The 21,574-nt window shown below is 39.0% G+C and overlaps 1 protein-coding gene across 2 annotated transcripts in view; it reads left to right on the top strand.

Annotated features, from left to right (window-relative positions):
• TSPAN5 (tetraspanin 5) overlaps positions 1–21,574 on the top strand; it is a 76,199-nt gene that overhangs the window by 49,062 nt on the left and 5,563 nt on the right. The window contains exons 2-8 of one of the 2 annotated variants that reach the window (XM_085545277.1): positions 3,812–3,941; positions 4,505–4,555; positions 13,247–13,393; positions 15,063–15,233; positions 17,069–17,194; positions 20,983–21,030; positions 21,161–21,277. In XM_085545277.1, coding sequence (XP_085401403.1) covers positions 3,812–3,941; positions 4,505–4,555; positions 13,247–13,393; positions 15,063–15,233; positions 17,069–17,194; positions 20,983–21,030; positions 21,161–21,277 — 790 coding nt within the window. The remainder of the gene's footprint in view (positions 1–3,811; positions 3,942–4,504; positions 4,556–13,246; positions 13,394–15,062; positions 15,234–17,068; positions 17,195–20,982; positions 21,031–21,160; positions 21,278–21,574) is intronic. The other variant, XM_015862134.3, reaches the window with a different exon arrangement.

The following is a 21,574-nucleotide window of genomic DNA, read 5'->3' as shown; positions in this document are numbered from 1 at the left end:
GAAGCTCAGAAGTGCTGTATTTTCCTGATTGTGTTTTGGGATGTGAAATATAACTCTTCATAGCGTCCTGATCACTTGCTGCATTTATCAGTAAACTACCTTGCTGTCACTCATTGTACTGTCTAGAATCACACAGGAGGAAATATTGCTTTGTGCAGGATATTGCCAAGGAAGAAATGGAACCAGTTGTAGGAATCTTGAGTCTTCTTGCTAACACTACACAAAGCTCTGAAGCACACAGAGGACAGATGAGAAATTTACATGCTCCCTTAAGTATGTAGCTTAATAACGCAATTGTTAGGAAGTTCTGTCTCTGAGCTTTCTCAGGTTTGACATGCTTTTTGCTAGTGTGTTTGTATAGTGTGATGAAGGTAAAAAGGCAGCTGTGCTCTAGTTCCTTCTCTCCCAACTGTTTAATAATGCATTCACACGTGGACATACACTGGCTTATGGCACATTAACCATCCTTTTGCTGCTTGGTCTGCAGTTGTTATGCTTTTGATTGAAAGCTGCTGCCAAATCACCAAGAATGTCAGCTGAAATAAAAATATGGTATATGAAGAAATGTCTGATAACTCTTCTTGAGCTCATTTCTCTCTGAAGTTGTATCTCACGTTTACATTAGTATTTACCCCAGCATCCTTCAAATGAAATAGTGTTCCGTATAATGCTGTATCCCTAGCAACAAAAAATCATTTGCTTCCATGCAGCCAAGACTAGAAATAAGATATATGCAGCTTGAAACACTTATTGATCAATCCACTTCTGCAAACTGCACATAAACTTTATGAGCAGAACAGCAGTACAAATATTGCTATGTGCTTTAGAAAAGAGAAATTGGAATGCATTTATTTGGTGCTTATGGAGGCAAAACCTATGGCTCAAAAAAATGCTATTATGCAAGTCTTTTGTAATGATGTGATACTCCAGAGAAATGTTTTAATGTTCTCTTGCAAACTATTGTTTGAAAAAAAACAATCAAGATTTTACAAGCTTTGTCCTAGATCCGGTGAACATTTACAGTCAGGCTAAATGGTCTTACTAGATATTTGGGGAGAATTAAAGCTGTCTTTCCTGTAATAATGAGGCAAACTTCAACCTCTTGATTACTCACTGGAATAATTTAATGGGTGTAAATAAAATTTTCCAGTCATAATTGAGAAAATGCATATTATGCCGTTCTTTTCCCATGAGCTTGGGGTGAAGAGATTTTCTTTTTGGTTACAAACAGAATGAGACCCTTGTGGAGACACCTGCAGAAGAATTGCAAGATAAGCAGAGCATGCATCTTGCTTTACCTCTGCTTCTAATAGCAAAAATACAGAGGGATTTTTGCTAAGCTCTTCTTAAAAGCTGCTGAAAAGTTTCTTTCATAATTGTCAAGGAAATCTCAAGTTAGTCCTCGGAAGGAGGTATAAGTCTCCTAGCAAACATCTCTCTTCTCTCAGTGGGGATTACTGAGAGCATTCCTCTGAGCTTCATCTTCCCAGCAGGCTGTCTGTATGAGGGTAGGCATTTCTGGGGAGCAAGTGTGGAGAGTTAGGCCAGCTGCTTTCCTTGCTCTCTATTTTGACTCAACTAATGCAAGTTAAGTGTTTTCCTAAGGAATGAGGTGTTCAAGCAATCAAGCATCTACACAGAGATCTTTTCCTTCTTATATTCTCCCGGTAAGCAGTGGTTTAAAAACTTCCTGAGCCAGCAGCTGTGCCAAAGTCAGTCTTTGATAGCTGTGGATTCTAAATGAATTTATCTAATTTTGCTTCTGAATACCATGATGTGTTCAGTTTCTACAGCATCCTGTGACAGAATTCATGATTCCATCCAGAACATTTTCTTCTCTAATGGTTATTGTCTGTTGTTCCTTTTTCATCAGCTGTTCAAAAAGCAACTGGACATAGATTTCCATTTTGTAGTATGAAGAGGACAGAGCAGCATGTATTTCTTTGAGTCTTCTCTAAGAATTCTCAAGAGAATGTTTCCTGCTTTTTGTTAACAGGCCTGCCAGGAGCTTGACGGTATCGGTATTTTTTAGGTGCTCCAGCTTAGCATAGTGCATTCTCATCTCACTTTACAGTTGAGTGATGAGATCAGTCTGGCTGGAGATCCATGTAGGCTACAAGTTACCATTTGCTACTCATGAAGTAATACCTTATCCTTGTAAGCTTCAACATCTGGTGAATGATAAGGACACTTGACTGGATTACATTTAATACAGCTAGTGGATCTGAGCCAGACTTGCAGCTGATGTGTATGGCTATTAAGTTACATATGTAGGCGCTGACCAAATTCTTTCTAGTTTTCCTTGCTTGCTGTGTTCAGAAGTATTTTCAGCTACACGCAAAACAGTGTTTTGTATCTCTAGAAATAAAAATTCACAATTTCCAAATCCGGTTTTTCTTCTTCCCTCCTATTCCTATTCCTTAGTCCTTGGTGGTTTTGGCTGTCTAAGAAAGGAATATATTACTGCAAAATAGCTGCGTTAGCCTGAAAGGGATTTGGAAACTTGTACAGTTTTATCTCACCAAGTTTCAAATAATCAGTACAGTCAGAAGGATTACCTACTTCTGGCAAACTGTCCAACCATAAAGCATTCTTGGTATATGTAAGATTACCTTTTCTTGCTCATATGGATTGTCACAGAAGGCTGTATTTTCAAATCCATCTCTTGTATGTTATAGACAATTAAGGCTGCTGAAATAGCAGGCTTTCTTGACCAGCAGTTCTGTTTTTTTCATTCAAGAGAGTTTTCCATTTATCATGTGTTTAATATAGCCAAAATGTGACAGTTTCCTCTGAGGAATGCTGGCTTATAGTACTCTTCAAATTTGCAGGCGCAGCTCTTCAAGTCAAAAAGGAGAGTAGCATAGATGTGCTTCTGGGTGAGCTGAGTGTCTTGTATGTACCTTCTTTGTTCAGCATGCAGTGTACATTTGCAGAGTATCTCACAGATGTGAGGGGTATTTAGGAACTTCAGGGTGTTGCAGTGAGCATATTGCCTTTTGAATTAAGCTTTATAGAAATTCTTGGTTGTATGGAAGCTAAAATTGCTACCTAAGTGTATATAAGTAAGCGGGAGTCTTGCTTTGAAGTTGTTGAAATCACTTATGGGAAAGAAGTCGATACTTGTGCTTCCTTCCAATTCTGAACAAAGCAAAACACTTCTGTCCTGTTTTGCAAAAGAAAAAAATCATTGGGATACTTGACTGTTTACGTGGATATTAAGAAAAAATGTGCTATGTGCCAAAGTAAGTCTGTGCACCTCACTGTGCAGAAACCACAAGAAAATAAGAGTTTGATGTTGGAGCAGTATTTTGTTACATGTCCTGAAATTAGAGTGTAGATAATTTTGTTGTTAGCCAGTACATTAGTTTTAAAAACCAAGGATTAAAGTTGGACAGGTGAATGTTTATAGAGATGTGCTCAGACACCCAGAATACATTTGTTTTAAGCATTCTGTATGATTGCTGGTACTGTAACATGCTAAGTATACAGTGGTGGTGTCAGGAGATGGAGTCTGTCATTTCTGCTTGTTTCAGAGATTCTTAATATGGTTTTTGTATGGAAATCCAGTAGTATTGAGAGGGGAATTATGCACTTGAATTATTTGGTGGAATGGAGAACACAAGGACATGACAAAACCCTAAAGGCTATGCCCTTTTCCGTTATAGGACCACAGAATCATAGAATGGCCTGGGTTGAAAAGGACCATAATGGTTTCCCGTTATAGAACCACAGAATCATAGAATGGCCTGGGTTGAAAAGGACCATAATGGTCATCTAGTTTTAACCCCCTGCCCTCTGCCATATGCAGGGCTACCAACCACCGGACCAGGCAGCCCAGAGTCACATCCAGCCTGGCATTGAATGCATCCAGGGATGGGGCATCCACAACCTCCCTGGGCAACCTGTTCCAGTGTGTCACCACCCTCTGTGTGAAAATGGTAATTTGGGAAGACATTCATTTTTAAGTCTCCTTGGTGGAGAAAGGACATTTTTTTTCATGTCATTTAAGTTTCCTGTGTTTGTGGGTAACACTGCTTAAACTGATAGTAAAAGTGTGGTGCGGGCCTTCTTTTAATCCTTTTTTTCATAATGTGTGTCATCTGTAAGAGGTCTGGTGACAGTTGTTCTTGCATATGGTGGATAATGCAATGGGAAAATAATCTGTTACTTGACTGTGAAGTTTGGTTTGGGGGTAATCTGTTGAGTTCGAGAAGCCTTATTTGCAAGATGCTGAGAAAGTGGTGTTGTGTCTACTGTTGTTACATGGAATATCACTGTGCAACATGTAAAGTCCTCCAGTTCTAATGGTTGAGTTGTAAAACAAAGAAAGCACAACTATATTCATATTTTAAAACTCTTAGGAAGCTGCCAGCCCCCAAAGTCCTGATAAAACTGATTATCCAACAGAGAGGATGAGATAATATGTATGTTTAAAAATAAATTAATCTCTACATTTATAGTTCCTATTCTAATATTTCTCTTCCTTTCTTTTTCCCTTTAGTTCCTTGGCATAGCATTTCTTGGGATTGGATTGTGGGCATGGAATGAAAAGGTAAGTTGAATATAGCATCAAACAAACATTTTTTCTTTCTGATGAAATATTGGAACAGCAGTATGCTGCACATTTAGTGTCCACACAGTTTCTCCTGAAACAAAATCAAGCTTCTCTGTCAAAAAAATAAAACACAACCTTGGCTGGGCTCACCTAGGGGAAGATCCGAGGCATTTTTCCCAAGAATGCTTTGGCAAGAAATCATGGCTGACACTTGCACATAAAATAACCATTTAAATCCACGCACGCTCAAACAGCAGCACAGATAATAGAATGCTCTACTGAAGGCGGTGCTGGCAATGTGTCTCTGTTGCACGTGTCCCTAGGAATGAGAGGTAGCCTACATGTCTCAGAAGAGAACTTCCTGAAAGTGAGCCTTCTTGGCTTTGTTGCCTGCACGTAGCGTATTTGTTGCTGCTTCTCTTAATGAAAACCAAATGAAGCCTGAGGCAAAGAAAATAATTTTTATTTATTTATTTATTTTCTTATGCTGAATATAACATTGTGTGCTGGAAATCTTTCTGTTTTGAGACTGTAAATTGAACTGGAAAATGGGAAAAATGGAATGGAAAGGTGGAGAGAAAGAATTGGTTGTGAATCCAAGCCTGATTTTTAGTTTGCTCACTGCGGAAGTAAGGAAGAAGATAAAGTATCAAAGCATAACGTACAAAACAAGTCAGTATGTATTGGGTTACCAAAATACAACTGCTACAATTAATGCCAAAGTTTCTTTATTTGTTTAAAAAATGAAGTAAAAAGAACAGCGCACCAACAACAAACTAAATCCAATCCTGGTTGATAACAGTGGTGCTATGATATATCATTAACTGATGTTTTTCTTTTTTGATGGAAAACACTAAGCTAGCTTCAAACTAATATTTACTTCAGGCATAATAACTGGCACTTGCAGTAGAAAAAAAAACAAAACAACCCACCACACTGGAAACATTGGAGTTTTGCTTCTTAGATTCAGGACAAATTCTCCTGATTTGGAAGTGAGTTATTGACTTGAATTCTAATTGCTCTGTGCAAATGAACTCTCAGTGCTAGTAGTAGAGTGTTAACTATCTCACACCACATACATGTTTGTACACAGAAGTTTGTATTTGATTGTGTTATACACATATGTTTACCTGCCATATGATGCTCATGTTGGAAAGCTTGAATAGGTTTGGGAAGTGGTGCTGTCATTCAGCAGAGATGTACAGATGTGTTTAACTGAATTATCTGAGCATACTCAGAGCTTATGATGCCTGCATCTAAGCAACAGAGAAGAAATATATTTCAGAGTAGCTTACCAGAAAAGTTCTTAACATTTTTTTGTATCATTTCTGTGATAATACAAATTATTCCTGTTTAGAATAAATGAGCAGGTAAAGGGAAAAAGAGCTATAGTCTAGTTTATGAAGTCTGAAATACTTCCCCTGCAGCCAGAGGTTGTTCTAACAAAAAGATGGTTTGGTTTTTGATCTTGTCTATATGTGAAACCACCCCCACCTCCAAGGAAGAATGCTTTTGATTCATGATAGCAAATAATTAGGAACCAAGGTTCATGTTTTTACTCAGGGTCTGTGTATCTATTATCACGTCATTTTAAGCATTTCCTAGGGACAGGAAATGGCCAGAAACTGCAGTCAGGATGAAGTGCCAGGTAATCGTAGTGCCCATGCAACTGGAGGGGTGGATCAGCTATATCCGCTAGGGAATTGTTCTTGCTGCAGCTTGGGAGCTGTAGGTGACAGACAAGCAGTTGAAGCCAAACACTTGGAAGATCTGTAACTTGATTTAAAAACACTTCTCTAGCTAGTCTGCTTCTTGTGTAAGGCTGATGTGAGTATCTCTTTGTCATCATGGTCTGTTGTAATGTTACACTGTAAGACAGGGAAGCAGCTCTGCAGAATAGGACTTGTATACTGCAGGTTGACCAGAAGCCAGCTGCATGCCACTGCTGCAAAGGCAGCTCTAGCTAATGGTGTTCTGGACTGCATTGGGCAAAGGGTTGCCAGCAGGTCGAGAGAGGGGATCCTTTGCTCAGCACTGGTGAAGCCTCACCTTGAGTGTTGGGTTCAGTTCTGGGCCCCTCAGTAGGGGAGAGATGTGAACATAGTGGTAGGAGTCCAGCAAAGGGTCATGACGATAAGGAACCTTTCCTAAAAGGGAAGGTTGAGTGAGCCGGGCCTATTCAGACTTGAGAAGGCTCAGGTGGGGGTGAAATCTGTCTCCCAACAGGTGTTGCTGGGAGGGTGCAAAGAGGATGGAGCCAGGCTCTTGTCAGTGGTGCTCTATACCAGGATCTCAAAACCTCTTTAACCCTTTTTTGGTTTGAACATTCTGTTATACTGTGAAGACTGCTGCTGTCCCAATGAACTAAATCTTTGACATTATTGTACTTAGCAGTACTATTGTGTAATACGTAAGCATAAATTTATCAAGTTTTTGCCAGATTAGGTCTTCAGACGGAGTTCTGTACTGTGAGTTGATGTAGTAGTGGGGAGGATTTAGATTTATTTCTATATTTAATAATTTGGTTTTACATCTGGCTCTGTTCTGTGAGGGAGTGAGGCTTGGAATCAAGAGACGACTCAATACAAGTTAGCAGCAAGATTCAAAGTTTACTACGACAGCTCATTGATAATATACATGACAGGCAATACGTGTCAATCTACAGTTGGCCAAACGGTTGTTTGCGTCACCTATCGCCATGACAATGCGCACTTTGCTTGCGCCTACTATCATGAGTGCTGAGTTCTTCTTTCTCATGGGAACTTTCTCAAAGTTGTTAGTTTGTTCATTTAAGTTGCTAGTTTGTTCATTTATAATATCACCACGTCCTTGAAGTCCTTGATGTGTCCGTTCTCTTTCAACCACCCGTCCACAGTTCTGTGTCCTGGTTTTTGACTTGTATGTAGTTCTGCTGTGTCACAGCAAAATAGTGTACAAGGCCACGTTAAAAATGCAGGATGTAATGAAGTAATCCACATTTTACAGGAAGTCTTTTTGCTGCTAGGTGAGACTGTGATGGATTAGTTGATTTAGTGGCTGTTTTTTTTTTTTTTTTCCTAGATTGGTTTGAATTCTCTTTAGACTTTAAAATAAAGAAAAAAAAAAAAGTAAAGAAAAAAACACACATACAGTCTCATGACCTTCCTTTGCAGGGAGGCAAAAGAGCTCATTTGTCAAACAGGCAGTAGAATTGGCTTGACAGCCAGCCAGCCAGGCCTGAACAAAAACTAGGCAATTAGCATTCTGAATCGTGGGCTCAGAAAGAGAACTGGAGGTGGGGGCAATAAACTTGAGGCATGAATAAAGCTGTCTATACCATAGATGTGCTGTATAGCTCACAATCTCTCAGTGTTTTCGGGCACACTAGACTTGGTCTGGTATCATTCAAGAAAAAAAACTTCATCCACTGAGCAGCTGACACCCCCTCCTTCGTCCTCCCCCCAGCTTGTTAGCATATAAAGAGGCTGTACCAAGTCCAAGCAACTTACACTGTGTTTGCTCAGCAGCAGGGAAAAAAATATGCGGTCATTATATTTCACTAACTTTTTAAACCACTTCAAGCAATTTTTTTCTGTTGTCTTTTACAAGCAAATTAATCCTGTACAAAATGTCTACTTCCCTCCTTGGTTGTGAATATTAAATAATGTGGTCTTAAGGCTCATTGACAGTGTTCATGGTATGATGCCAGTAGGTACTTAGGAAAACAAACTTTGTGGTTCTCTTACTACCTGCAGGAGATTTACATGCAAATACAGTGAGAATGTGTGATGAATTGCTTTTATGTCCTCTGAGGCTTTTGGGGACTGTAGAGTGGGAACTTTTAGAGGGAAAGTACTGAGGTTTTGGAATCTGCCTTAAGAAGGAGGCTGTAAAAGCAGAGATTCTAAAATGGAAATGGGAAAAAAAATGTTTAGATCTATGCAAAATTTATTGATTAGCCTTAGTTCATTACAAGGTTGACTGAAATGAAGTGGGATAAGTGGAAGAGGCTGATTTCACGACTAAATTTAGCTTCAAAGGTTTTCTCGTAAGTCAGCTCAGAAGCCAACTTACAGAGTTTGGAATACCAATATGGTACATATATGTGCCTGCACAGTGCTGTTGGTGAATAGGCGCTCTTGGTCTGGATCTCAAGTTTTAAACTTTACTTTTTCATGGCAATTAGAAAAATAATACATTCTTAAATCACTCCCATGTGATTTCTAAGTCCTGCAGACAGGCTTGTAGAAAGGTAATACTTAGGCTGCAGGGAAGAAATATTTCTGAAGGTCTTGTATTGCTGAACCTTTTTTCTGACTGCTTGCTTTCTTCTTCACCCTGTTTGTTTTTCTGTGTTTCTGCAGCAGATAAATTTAGTGGTTTTTTTGCATCTGAAATACTTTTGTGCATTTCTTCTTGAGTTCTCCCATCCTACTTGCGTTGATTTCTTCTTTTTATGGCTCACTGGGGTATTTTTTATAATGGGGACTGCTGAGTGTGCTACTGTTTTCTTCAGGCTTATTCTAGAGTGATTGCATGGACTGAATGCCTCCTAGTGTCTGGAGCACAAGTTGTATGTTACAGAGGAATGTCTTCATTTGTCGGTAATCTAGTTTGTATGGTCTAAGTTTGTTAATATGAAGTAAAGCATAGCTTATGGGGAGTCCCTTTAAATGAACTGAAATGCTAATATAAATATGCATCAAATATCAAAGGTTGGAGCTGGAGTTAGAGATCTGGCTTTGGAAAGTGGTATAGGTGGTCCTAGTAATCTCTGTAATAGGATGGAGAAAGCAACGAGAGTGCGACCGTAATCCTTGTGGAACCAAGTGTTGCGTTCTTCATCTTTTTTGATGAGATAAAAGCAAGCAACTGCAGCTGTAATACCGGGAGAGATCTTATCAAATAACTGTCTTCAAGATTGGTATTTTTGCTTTGCCTTGAGCTGTGCATGAGATCCAGCTTGTAGGGTGCACAGCTATGGCCATGTGAAAAAAGCAACGGGTCAACAGAGGACTGGTCACTAGACTCAGGCCTCTCTCTTAAAATGGTTTGGTCTTCTCTTGTACAAGAAGGAGTCACCTTCTTGTACAAGAGAAAGGGCATCAGGAGCTTCTGATGGGCTTGGTGAACTGGTATTTTTACCGGGGCAGAATGCACTGCCAGTGCCTCTCCACCACTCCTTCGTTGGAGAAAGGAGCAGGTCCTGCTGTTTCATTTGACTTTTCTCCCAAGTGTGGGGTGGGTTGTGAGTATGATGTCAGTCTTTCCAGTTGTAAGCCTGTGTCATTCTGTCCCACTGACCAAAATCAGATATGCTTCACAAATAAAAGCAACTTTTTCATTACTTCACCATTATTGATTGTACTTCATTTATGGATGATGATTTTGCTCCTTTATAACTGCTAACAAATAGTGACTCACAGGGGATAAAAAGACTAAGAACCTCAACATTCAAATGTACATCAGGCAGTTGAGGGTGGAGGAACAGAGCAAGCAGATGAGCTGGAGCTCATCCAGAGAGCACGTCCTGCTGGTCTCCTTGTGGGACTACAGTAGAGCCCTGGATTTGTGCCACTGGTACAAGAAAAGTATTAGCATGTGTGGCTCTGCACAGTGTGCTTACGGCCAAGTAAAGATTAGGTTTATATCTAAACTAACAAAGAAGTGCTGTGTGTGTAGCCCAGAAATTACTGTACTTTTGATGTGTGAGTATAGGTTTTTTGGTTTTTTTTTGTTTTTTTTTTATAAAAATGCTTTTCTTCCTGCTAGATGCCAGAATATTTATGTGTTTTGTGGTGGAGATTGGACTTCTACAGTAGTGCTGCTGAGAAAAAATCCTTTTTGTTTGTAGAGAGCCCAACTTTAAAAGATTTACAGGTGCTGTGTTTAGGCTTTTCATCCTTGGAAAGGATGAGCTGGCGAACAATCGCCATATATTCCGTGCATGACTGGTAGCCCTGAGAATTTAGAGTGTCACTGGAGCAAGCAGTGTTATCTCATGAGATTCCTCTTCCTCTGCTCAGTCACCTCTGTACATGTTTCCTTCTGCTTTTGGCTGAAGATGGGATGAAAACAGAATTGGCAACTGTGAGACCTGTGTACTTATCCCAGAGCGCTACCTCTGTGGAAGTCTAGATGTAAGCACGCAGCATTGTCTGTTTGTCATTCCTCTTGCTAGCAATTGTTTTATTGCCAAAGCCACTCTGAAAACTGCATATCCTGAGGTATCTCCAGAATACTAATAACTTCAGATTCATGTGCAGACAGCACACAACACAAATCAGAATTACACAGTGTGCTTTGTGCTGTATTACTTGGAGTCTATCCAGGCTCAGTTTATGATTGCCATATGTGGACTAGCAAAAGATGCACATAAAGGTGCTCTCTAAGGGTAGCAAACAATGGTAGATAAAGCCTGTATTGTTTTACTTCAGTAAACATCATATCACAGCTGAACTGAGCAATCAGAACCTGAAGGTTAAAAGCAATTAGGGGTAGCTTTTGCTTAAGGCAGAACTTATTCTCAATTTGCAATGGAGGAAAATGTAGAAAAGGACTTCCAAACTTGGTTGGAAGTCATTACAACAGATCTTTTCCTTGGGTAGAACTTGTGTTTCCTGACTTGTGTACATCGCAAACAATGCCTTTTTCAGAGGTTTGTGTGTTAGATTTTGCTGCTTATTGTTTGTTACTTTTAGCCAGAAAGTTGTATCTTTTTTTTTTTTTTTAACAGCTCATGTAATCAAGAAACAGTGGTGGAAAAATTATGTACAGATTGATTTAAGTATTAACTTCTGTTAAGTGTTCAAGTCAGTCTGACTTGTACCATCTCATCACTGGTTACTTAGGAAAAGGGGCATACTAACTGGTCTGCTTTGACAGCAATACTGGGTCTGAGCAGCATTGTGTTATATTACACATCACATTTGTTCTTGCCTTTGTAATGAATGACAGTGTCTAGTACTGTATGTACTGTAGGAGGAAAGCAGTGAATGTATTTTTTTCATCCCTCTGTCAGGGGGTATTGCATTCTCTAGCAGGAGGAAAATCTAGTCTGAGATTGTTAACTCGTGTTCTTGTTTATTGTTTGTAAGTTAGAATTAGGTTGTGGGGTTTTTTGGGGGATTTTTTTTTTCTTATAGTATTCTGGCTTCTTCCAAGGCTCCTTGCTGTGTGCTCTGCAGAAATTCAGTCACCTGTTTTATCCAGTCTGTCATTCAGAAATAAAAAGTGTTATGGACTGTCTTCATTTCCAATTTACTCAGTGTCAGTTTTGTTTTGGGAAATTATGGAAGTGATTGCAGACTGATGTGCTGTATGAGAGGTACCGGGTGTGTGACTGTGTGTTATGGGTGGTTCAAAGTAAGTATTCAAAAACAAAATCAAGGATCCAATGCTACAATTACGAAGAGTTATCTGTTAACAGTGTTACTAACAAGGTTTGGACATGATGCTATGATAACATTGCTTAAAACTATTGCTGTTCTGGGAGCAAAAGAAGCAAAGTAGATGTGAACAGGAACAAGTAAAATGATGAAAAATTTGAGAAGAAATCTGCAGGTGAGAAGCAGTAGAGAAGATATGTATTGTTGCTTTTCAAGCCATAGCCGACTCAGGAGTTAGTAGGGAAAGCAGTAGTCCAAAACACAGTCTGCGTTCAGGCTTCTTTGGAGGAACACATGAAGAAACGTCCACTGCAGCAGTGTGTTTTGTGTTGGCCTGTGACACAAGGGAGCTAAAGGGAGGAACAGTGATGCTTCAGCTTTTTTGCTGCCAGAAGGCTTTGTGAGATTGTAACTGTTTTTCTGCAAACTCACTGGAATAAGGAAGACTTTGTATTTGCTCCTTGGTATGGCCCATGTTTTCAACATAAGCCAAACTGGCTAAAATGTGTTCAGATCAATAAAACAGGTTCTCAGGACTCCTGACATGACAACCCAAGCTCTGTACCTAAGGGACTGCTGGCATTGTAAGTGGGCTGTGCTGACTGTTGTATCTAAAATACAGCATGTGTAGTTTACCATGTGATAAATGTAACCTAAGTTAGTGCATACCATCTCCTCAGGCACATCTTTAGATGGCCTTCTGTCCTACTAAGAAACTTAACAGCTATTTCAGTGTTTCATTTTGTTAACCAATTAGACAGTAGCCATATTTTCCTTACATAGTGAGGTTTTGGCATGTATGTGACTGAAGTTTTAATCAGCGTGATATCTAAATTGTCAAAATATAACATAAAATTTGTTGCCAAGCACTACAATTTACTGAGAAGCCCAGTTCTAATTTCTGTCAGCTCATGAAAATACTGAGGCTAAATTTAAGAGTTTTTTCTTGCTACTGACCACTTTTTCTATTATAACATTTGTAAGTTTGTGCTTATATGAACAACATATATGATACCCAAAGCCCATCTCCCCATGGGTAATAAAATGGACATAAATTTTATTCAAATGTCTAAATCTGACTTTTTGCAGAGAACTCTAGAAGAGTGGTTTTTTTGTTCTTCCCTTGCATTGATTCAGAAATACTGAACATAATCACCTCTTTTGTCTCTCTGTTTAATGCGAAGATTTTGTTTTCTTGTTGTACTCAAGAGCATTTGTTTGCTTTAAATCTCTACCTTTTTAAAAAGAAAAATGCAGGCTGAATGTTTACAACAGAAAGTTTGACCACATGTTTTATCTCTCGGTGTTTTTTCTTTCCCAGGGTGTGCTGTCCAACATCTCTTCCATCACTGACCTGGGTGGTTTTGATCCAGTCTGGCTCTTCCTAGTGGTGGGAGGAGTTATGTTCATTTTGGGATTTGCAGGATGCATTGGAGCTTTGAGAGAAAATACCCTTCTTCTCAAATTTGTAAGTAACATCTGTGACATTCAGTGGTTGCATGGTGAAAGTCATGTTTGGTATTCCTGCTTAACCATGTAAAGATATTAAAAGGCCTTTTGGGGAGCAGAAGGTGTTACTGATGTGAGAGTACTGTTCTCTGAATCTCTTTTGATTAGCTTTATAGATCTTAATCTTTGCTGTTTACTGTTCCTGCTTTGTTTTTTTTTAATGTTTAGAGCTGTTGATGGTAAGAATCATAACATGGAACTACTGCTTTTCATGCGGGTATAGCCTAACATTTTGCCTTCCTGTCACTAAGAGCCTGAATTGAACTTAGAGTCAATAACCAGCTGCCTGTGAATTACGAGAAATGTATAATAAATCACTGAATGTGAACCATGTGATTTTAGCTGACCAAGTTTCCCTCATGGTACAGAAGAGATAGGACTGCTAGGAAGGCATTGCTTGCTGATAAGACTTGGCTCTGTACTGTATAGCTAATGTGAAAAGACCTCATTGCCATATGTAAACTTAAGATTCAGAATAAAATGAAGATAATTTCCTCTTCTGTCACACCTTCCATAGTTGAGTTTAGCGAGGATAGTGTTTGTCTGCATAACTGTGAACTGATAGTATATACTCAAAAAGGTTTCCAGTGAAAAATAAGCCTTCAGGTCGCATATTTGGCTCCCACTTGATGCACTGTATTGCAGGAGGAGGTTGATGATTACTGAGCCGTTTATGAAGCAGCTTGAGATAGCTCTAGTTTGCTCTCTTCTTACTTTTATTAAACAAACAAATAAATAAATAAATAAGAAAAGAAAAGCTATTGTAAATTTTAGTGGTTTTTTTCTCTTCTTTCTTTGTCTCATCTTCTCTGAAGCGTACCCATCTGTTGTACCAGAAATAGCTTCCTATACAGCAGCTGACGGAGGAATTAAAAATGCATCTGAGCAAACACAGAGAGCATATTAAAATGAGACTTAAAGGCACAGTTGCAAAAGGGATGGGATTCCAGTATATGAGGACCTCTGCATGTTTTAAAACACCGTAGAGACTCAGTAGAGATGCTTAAAAAAAAGTGGCAGATCGTTACTAATGCCTTTGGCATCCATTGCATTTGCATTAATCATCACAGCCTCATTTGGTTTTAATGTGGATATGAGTCATTCCATAGACGTTCCTCTCTGACTCAGTCATTAATTAATTTCTGTTGTTAGCAATTTTTGCTTTACCCACTTAGGCAAAGTTTTACCAATGAAGATCTCTAAAGAGAAGGTCACTTAAACAGCATTTAATTTGTTCTATTTGTTGTTCAGTGCCTTTGAAAATGGGAGTGCCTACACAGGAATTTTATATGAGTTTTCAAAGAGCCTGGCAGGTGGCCATCTCTGTTGAAATTTAGAGTAAACAATATTGGGCTTCTTTGGAAATTCCAGTGAAATGTCCTGCTCTAGATGCCAATGCTTGTGTTCATTGGCATTTTTATTATTTGCTAGAATAAAATTAAGAGAATTGTACTACAGATCTATTGGGAAAAAAAGATGTATTTTTAATTTAGTTACAAAACTATGACACATGAATATGTTGTTTGTTCTGAAAGAGACACGGCTTTACCATCAGATATAATTGTGAGCCTTGAAAAATAAATTTTTGGATGATAAAATAATCTTAGTGTTTTCCTTTTTCTTCATAGTTTTCTGTGTTTCTTGGAATTATTTTCTTCTTGGAACTCACTGCTGGGGTTCTAGCATTTGTTTTCAAAGACTGGATCAAGGACCAGCTGTATTTCTTTATAAACAACAACATCAGAGCATACCGAGATGACATTGATTTGCAAAACCTCATAGACTTTACGCAGGAATATGTGAGTAGGACTATGTTTATTTTTTTAATGCTTGCTTTAATGAAGTACCTTCTCTGTTTGTTACTTTCTGTTTGGTTTCTTCAAGGACTAACAAAAATATTCTAGAATGTAATTCTTGTCATATTTACAGAACTTCTGCAAACACACAGTACCTGTGAATAGTGTCTTATTTCTTGTTGTATTATTTAGCAAAGCAATTACAGTGGAGAGTTGGGATGATTTATTCATGAAGGCTTTTAAAGATAAGTATGTCAAATTGACTAGTTACAGTAAGACTTTTGTGTTCAGATTGTTGGAGCATATTTGTATATGTCTATAAAGATACTTTAGGGGGGATTGTTTTCAAAATATTTTCTTGTAGGAACTTATCACTCTGTTTAAAAAACAAAAAAACCAAAACAAAACACCATAAAACCCCCACAGTTTTCTAAGTTTGATGGAAACTTATTCAGTTATGAATTGAATGTTAGTGATATTTTAGCAACATTAGAGGTGTTACACTACTCTGCTGAGTGACAGATGTGGGGGCTTGTTGAGACTGCAGTGTTCTATCTCAAGAAGCCTTAATGTATTTAGCCTAGCCTAATGAAATGGACAATTCCAAAGGTCCTCAGAAGAAATCTTTAAAAGACACTCCAGCAGCACCTGAAGGGGAAGGAAGAGTGAAGCCAGATGCACATGCTTGTATAGGTTCAGATTTGCCAGTATGTGAAGGATTTGAGCACTGGATTTCACACACAAGCCGTTTTGCTGGTACATTCTTGCTCCAGTACTTTCTTCTAGTCTGTGGTTTACGAACTTCACATTGAATTTGGCCCTGTGTAGCTGCATTGTTAAATGTTGGTTGAAATCGTTACGTCTCTTTATTTTTATATATTCTGCAAATAAAGTTGTTCAGTGTTTGGTTTGCTTCTATATACCTTGGGGGGGACAAGTGAGTGACTAACAGAATGTGAATCCTTGTGCTCCATTTGAATCTTTTCTAGTTTGAAGAAGGCCAGAGATCTGAAAGCAGTGGGACATATGTACAAAACCAAAAAGCTATAATCCAGTTTTGCAGTAGACTGGCACTAGATAACTGGATTAGCACTCTTGACAGTTAGGGCAATACGAGTCTGGAGAGCGTCTTGCTTTTTCAGCTAGGAGAGATGAGACTTGAAGACAGCGTATTTTTGGTAATGCAGATGGAACTGTGTTTACATCCAGAGGGAGAGAATTGTCATTCCCAACACTTTCAAATGTGCTTAGTTGGATTTATTTATTTATTATTAGTATGTTTTTAATTGACATAGATGGGTTCCTTGAGCTGTATTCTCAAGCGCTATAAACCATCAGGGCTCCATTGAAATCTAGTATGTTTTTTGCAGATTCAGCTTTTTTTTTTTTTTAACCAGAGACTGAGTGTAACAGTTGGAGTCTACTTTTTAAAGGATTCTGCTTTCCTTCAGCTAAGGGTTACTCGTGCAGTCTGTGATGTGCAGTAAATGCTGAATCCATGCTGACTAGTATATAGCCTAGCCAAGATTCCTTCAAACTGGCCAACGGTGTAGCTATACTAGTGCAGCACTTGGTGCCAATCAGGTCTGTTAAGAACTCATGGCACATTAGACTGGGGAGAATATCACACTTCACTATACTGTCCCTGGGGCCTGAGCTTCTAGGACTGTACAACTCTGGTTTTAGCATATCAGTTAAATTAATTTTTTCTCCACTTAAATGAGGGAAACTTGGATTCTTTATGGAAAGATAGAAGGAAACTGGCAGCAATTATACATGTTTTAATGCTGAGATTTGTTGATACTGAAAGTCAAAAGGCTCTCCTTTCTGTGTTCTAGTGGCAGTGCTGTGGGGCTTTTGGAGCTGATGACTGGAACCTTAATATTTACTTCAATTGCACAGATTCCAATGCAAGTCGAGAGCGCTGTGGTGTGCCATTCTCTTGCTGCACTAAAGACCCTGCCGTAAGTCACAGTCAAGAGAGTAGAAGGGGTCTGCTTTTCAATTTTAAATGGTTGTATGAGATTTGTCTGGAAGTCATGCGTGATCTTAACTTTTCTACCATCTTTTTTGTTTATTTGTTTGTTTTGTAAACTTGAAGCACAGTGTAACTACTAATTTCTCTTCTACCAGCAAAAATCCTGAACTAACTTAAGTCTTCACTGTATGCTTTTCATGTTTGCTGCTTTTCATTAGAATGAGAGATGCACAAGGTTGGCTGAATGTATGTGTTAATTTTAGCAAGTATAAAAAGCAGAAGTCCGTAATGAGCTGAAGGATGTGAGCTTTTGGTTATCGTGATACTTCATTTGCTGCCTTAAAGAACAACTGTAAGGTCATTGATGTGATGTGATGATGTAGAAGTAGGGGAGGTAAGAGAGAGAGAGAGAGAGTCTGGGGAAAGGAAGACATTCTGTTGGTCTAGAAGGAGCTGGTCAGAGAGCGTATAGACAAAATCAACTCACGCAAGTACGTGGACCCTGAGGGGATGCATCCATGTGTACTGAGGGAGCTGGCAAAGGTTACTACTGAACTTCTTTCAGTCATCTTGGAAAGATCTTGGTGAACGTAAGAGGTGCCTGAAGACTGCAGTATAGCCAGTGTCACTCCAGTTTTCAAAAAGGGCAAAGAAGGAGGATTCAGGAAACTGAAGACCAGTCATCCTCACCTCTGTTCATGGAAACGTGATGGAACAACTTGTTCTGGGTGCCATTTCCAAGAAATTGGAAAGAAGATGGTTATCAGAAGTAGTCAATGTGAATTCACCAAGGGGTAGCCTTCTATGATGTAATCACTGGCTGGGTAGAGATGGCATTCACATGTGACCAAGAAGGCCAGTGCTATCTTGTGGTGTATTAAAAAGAGCATGGCCAGCAGGTCAAGGAAGGTGATCTTTTCTACTCTGTTTTGGTGAGGCCACATTTAGAATATTATGATCAGTTCTGGGCTCCCCAGTTCAAAAAAGACAGGGACCTCCTAGCAGGAGTCCAGCAAAGGGCTGCAAAGATGATTAAGAGTCTGGAGCATTTCCTGTGTGAGGAAAGGCTGAATAACCTGGATCTGTTTAGCCTGGGGGAAAGAAGACTGAGTGTGGGATCTGATTAATGTTTATAAACATCTGAAGAGAGGTGGGAGGCTAATGGGTGAGGTCAGGCTCTTCTTGGTGGTGTGTAGTTACAGGGCAAGGAGTAATAGCCTAAAACATGAACACTGGAAGTTCCATACTAGCATGTGGCAGAATATCTTTATGGAATGAGTGATGGAGCACTGGAACAGGTTGTCCAGAGAGGTCATGGAGTCTTTTTCAGTGGAGATATTTGAGACCTGTCTGGACACTTGCCTGTGTGACCCATTTTAGGTTACCTGTTTTAGTAGGGGAGTTGGAGGTGTCTGGTGGTTTTTCTCCACCTGGAAGGACTTCTAGTTCCTTGAGTATCTGAGTCCATAGCACTAACTAAAATCAGGTGAGTTGCCAGCAGGCAGCTCAGGTGCTTCCTGCCTTGCTAATGCAAAGCAGCTACTCCTCTGGCATCTAATCACTTCAGTTTTTATTCTCCTTAGCCTTCCATTTGCGCTTGCTGCCTTCTGGTTCCTCTGGAGTTAAATGCATCTTCAAACTTGTTTAAATATTCACAAGGAATATTCATACGCCTTAACAAAGTATTATAACAAAATGGAAAGCATGTTAGAATCATAGAATCGCAAGGTTGGAAAAGACCTACAAGATCATCTAGACCAACTGTCCTCCTATTACCATTGCTACCACAAGTCACTAAACCATATCTTGTAGCTCTTCCAGATGCCTCTTGAACTCTGCCAGGGTTGGTAACTCTACCACCTCCCTGGGCAGCCATTACAGTGCCTGACCACTCTCTGAGAGAAAAAGTTTTTCCTTATGTCTAATCTAAACCTCCTCTGCTACAACTTGCAGCCATTTCCTTGCGTCCTCTTAAGCTTAGGATTTCCCCCTAATGTTCACCAGTCTGCTCACCCACACACAGAGCTCATCACAACCCAGTTATAAAAATATAGTTGTTATAAAACCATACCAGTGACAGTGCTACCATGTAATCCTATAAATATATAATCTATGCTAAGGTTTCCTGTCTGTGTATATAGTTATTCATTTTCTTAGAGTGTGATGAGGTAACCAGAAATTTTAAGATAAGCCTCATTCTTATTCATTGTAGAGAAGCAGTACACGTAACTGCCTTTAAAATAAAGATTGCCTAATGCATGTAATGAATATAAATGTAACCAAGCTGCGACAGTTTTATTGTATGCAATGATATACGCAGATTTATTCCATAGGAAAGCAAATTTGTGTCTTTTAGAATTAAAAGTTCAGTGTTCAACTGATGCAGAAAGTTATGTGCATGCTTTCTTGAACAGGACTTGCTTTTGGTGTAGCATTTAGTTTAGCTTAAATCAGGAAATGGTAAGTCTAAGCTAAGCCAAAGCAAGTCTCCTTTGAGACAAATTTAGACTCCTCTAGTTCACTTCATAGTTTAACAAGTTGAAATGTTGTACGTTTTTCTACAGGCAAGGCCTAGAAAAGATGGCATATTTTCATTTCATTCTTCACACTTTCTTTCAGTTATCAGATCCTGAGCTTAAAGACAGAAGATATTGGTAATAAAGCAAGTTTAAAAAAAAAAAAAAAAGCTTAAAAACCCTCTTTGGAACTCTTGGAATCTTATCTGCTTGTGAAGCCCTGAAGTGCAGGGCTCTCTGATATTCTAGGTCCTAGAACAGGAGAATTCATCTCATTAAAGAATAAAAATTACTCAGATTCTAAGGGTGCATGGAGGGAATTCAGCTTGGGCAACTGGCAGGATTGGTACCTGTTGATGTACTTCCTGAGAAGTTGAAAAATGCTTAGGGGAGCTTAAGTGCTAACAGGAGATTTCTTTGTATGGCTGTTATTTAAAATCTACCTCTGCTGACTGTGTTTCTAACTTCCCACAATTTGTTTAAATTGTGATGTTCAGTACACCTAGCTAATACTGGCTGATTTTTCTGATTTCCTTGTGCAACTTCTTCTGCTCACCATTATGATATGAACTAGTAACTTAATATTTTGCTGTTGTTGCAGCAAATTAGTTGCTTTTTTTTTTTTTTTTTGCCGTGAAATATCTATGTATACAGAGTACAGTCAGCCTCAGCTTCCACTGTGTAGCACCTGTTCAGTAGGAAAAGTCTGTCTTAGCCTGCTGGAGGTGCTTGAAGAGTGCTGAAGCAGAGGCAGTAGTACCCCATTGGTATCAAGATCCCTTAAGAAAGAATGGGCACTAGTAAACATTACCCATTTCTCCTTTTTCCTCTATTGTTTTGGAAAGGAACTAGGTACTATATATATTTCTACAGACATCCTGCAAGAACTTGCAGTTTCTGCAAACAGAACTGCTCCTTACCTCTTCATGACTGAGTGGAAAGTTCTTTTGCTTTAAGCAGGTGCATCCTAATCCCTTTGCTTTGATTTCCTGATGCTTACATATGGAATGTGGGGTTTACTCAGGTGGAGGGCTGGTTTTCCCACTGTGCTGAAAGTATTTTTCACCTTGTTTTTGTTTGTTGCTAATAATTAACAGCACTGAATGAAAGAGAGAAGAAGGATCTTTTAAAAAGTAGTGTGAAGACCAGCACTGAGGTGGTTGTATTATTACATACAGAACCAGCTCTGGTGAAGTGGGACAGGTTGCTTTGGAGAAATTTTTCACTCATTTATTTCCTGTTTGTCTCTCTTTCCTAGGAAGATGTTATTAATACTCAGTGTGGCTATGATGCAAGGCAAAAACCAGTAAGCATTTTTTTTTTCCCCTCTTCTTCTAATGTGTTCTAAGAATCTGAATCCCTCTGGCAAGAACAGTTTATTTTACTGGTAGAATAATTGAATGTAACTACCTCTCTTCTTCCTTTTTTCCTGACAGGAAGTTGATCAGCAGATTGTTATCTACACTAAAGGCTGTGTCCCTCAATTTGAGAAATGGTTGCAGGACAATCTTACCATAGTTGCTGGTATATTCATTGGGATAGCATTACTGCAGGTAAGTGCCATGTTCCTTGTAATGGGTCGCATAGAAGAACAGCAGAGAAATAAAACATGTAGGTGCTGGGTGGGGGCTGAATATGAGAACTGGAAATACAGTATGAGTTTCAGCTAGAGATATAAGCTGTGTAGATTTTAGTGAGGTGTGCTAAATGCTTGAGGCTTTTTTTGTGTGTGTTAAGAGGCACTTAATTTTTGTCAGTAAAGATTTTCCTTTTCAGCTGTTCACAGGTCAAAATCAACACTGTATTAGCTAAAGATTGGAGAGAGATTTTTTAGCCCGTACAGATCTACA

Source organism: Coturnix japonica, chromosome 4 (assembly GCF_054131305.1).
Source record: "Coturnix japonica strain WE chromosome 4, WE-NBRP24, whole genome shotgun sequence".
Classification (NCBI taxonomy): domain Eukaryota; kingdom Metazoa; phylum Chordata; class Aves; order Galliformes; family Phasianidae; genus Coturnix; species Coturnix japonica.
Note: the sequence above shows the minus strand (reverse complement) of the source record. Positions and strands in the feature narration are given on the sequence as shown.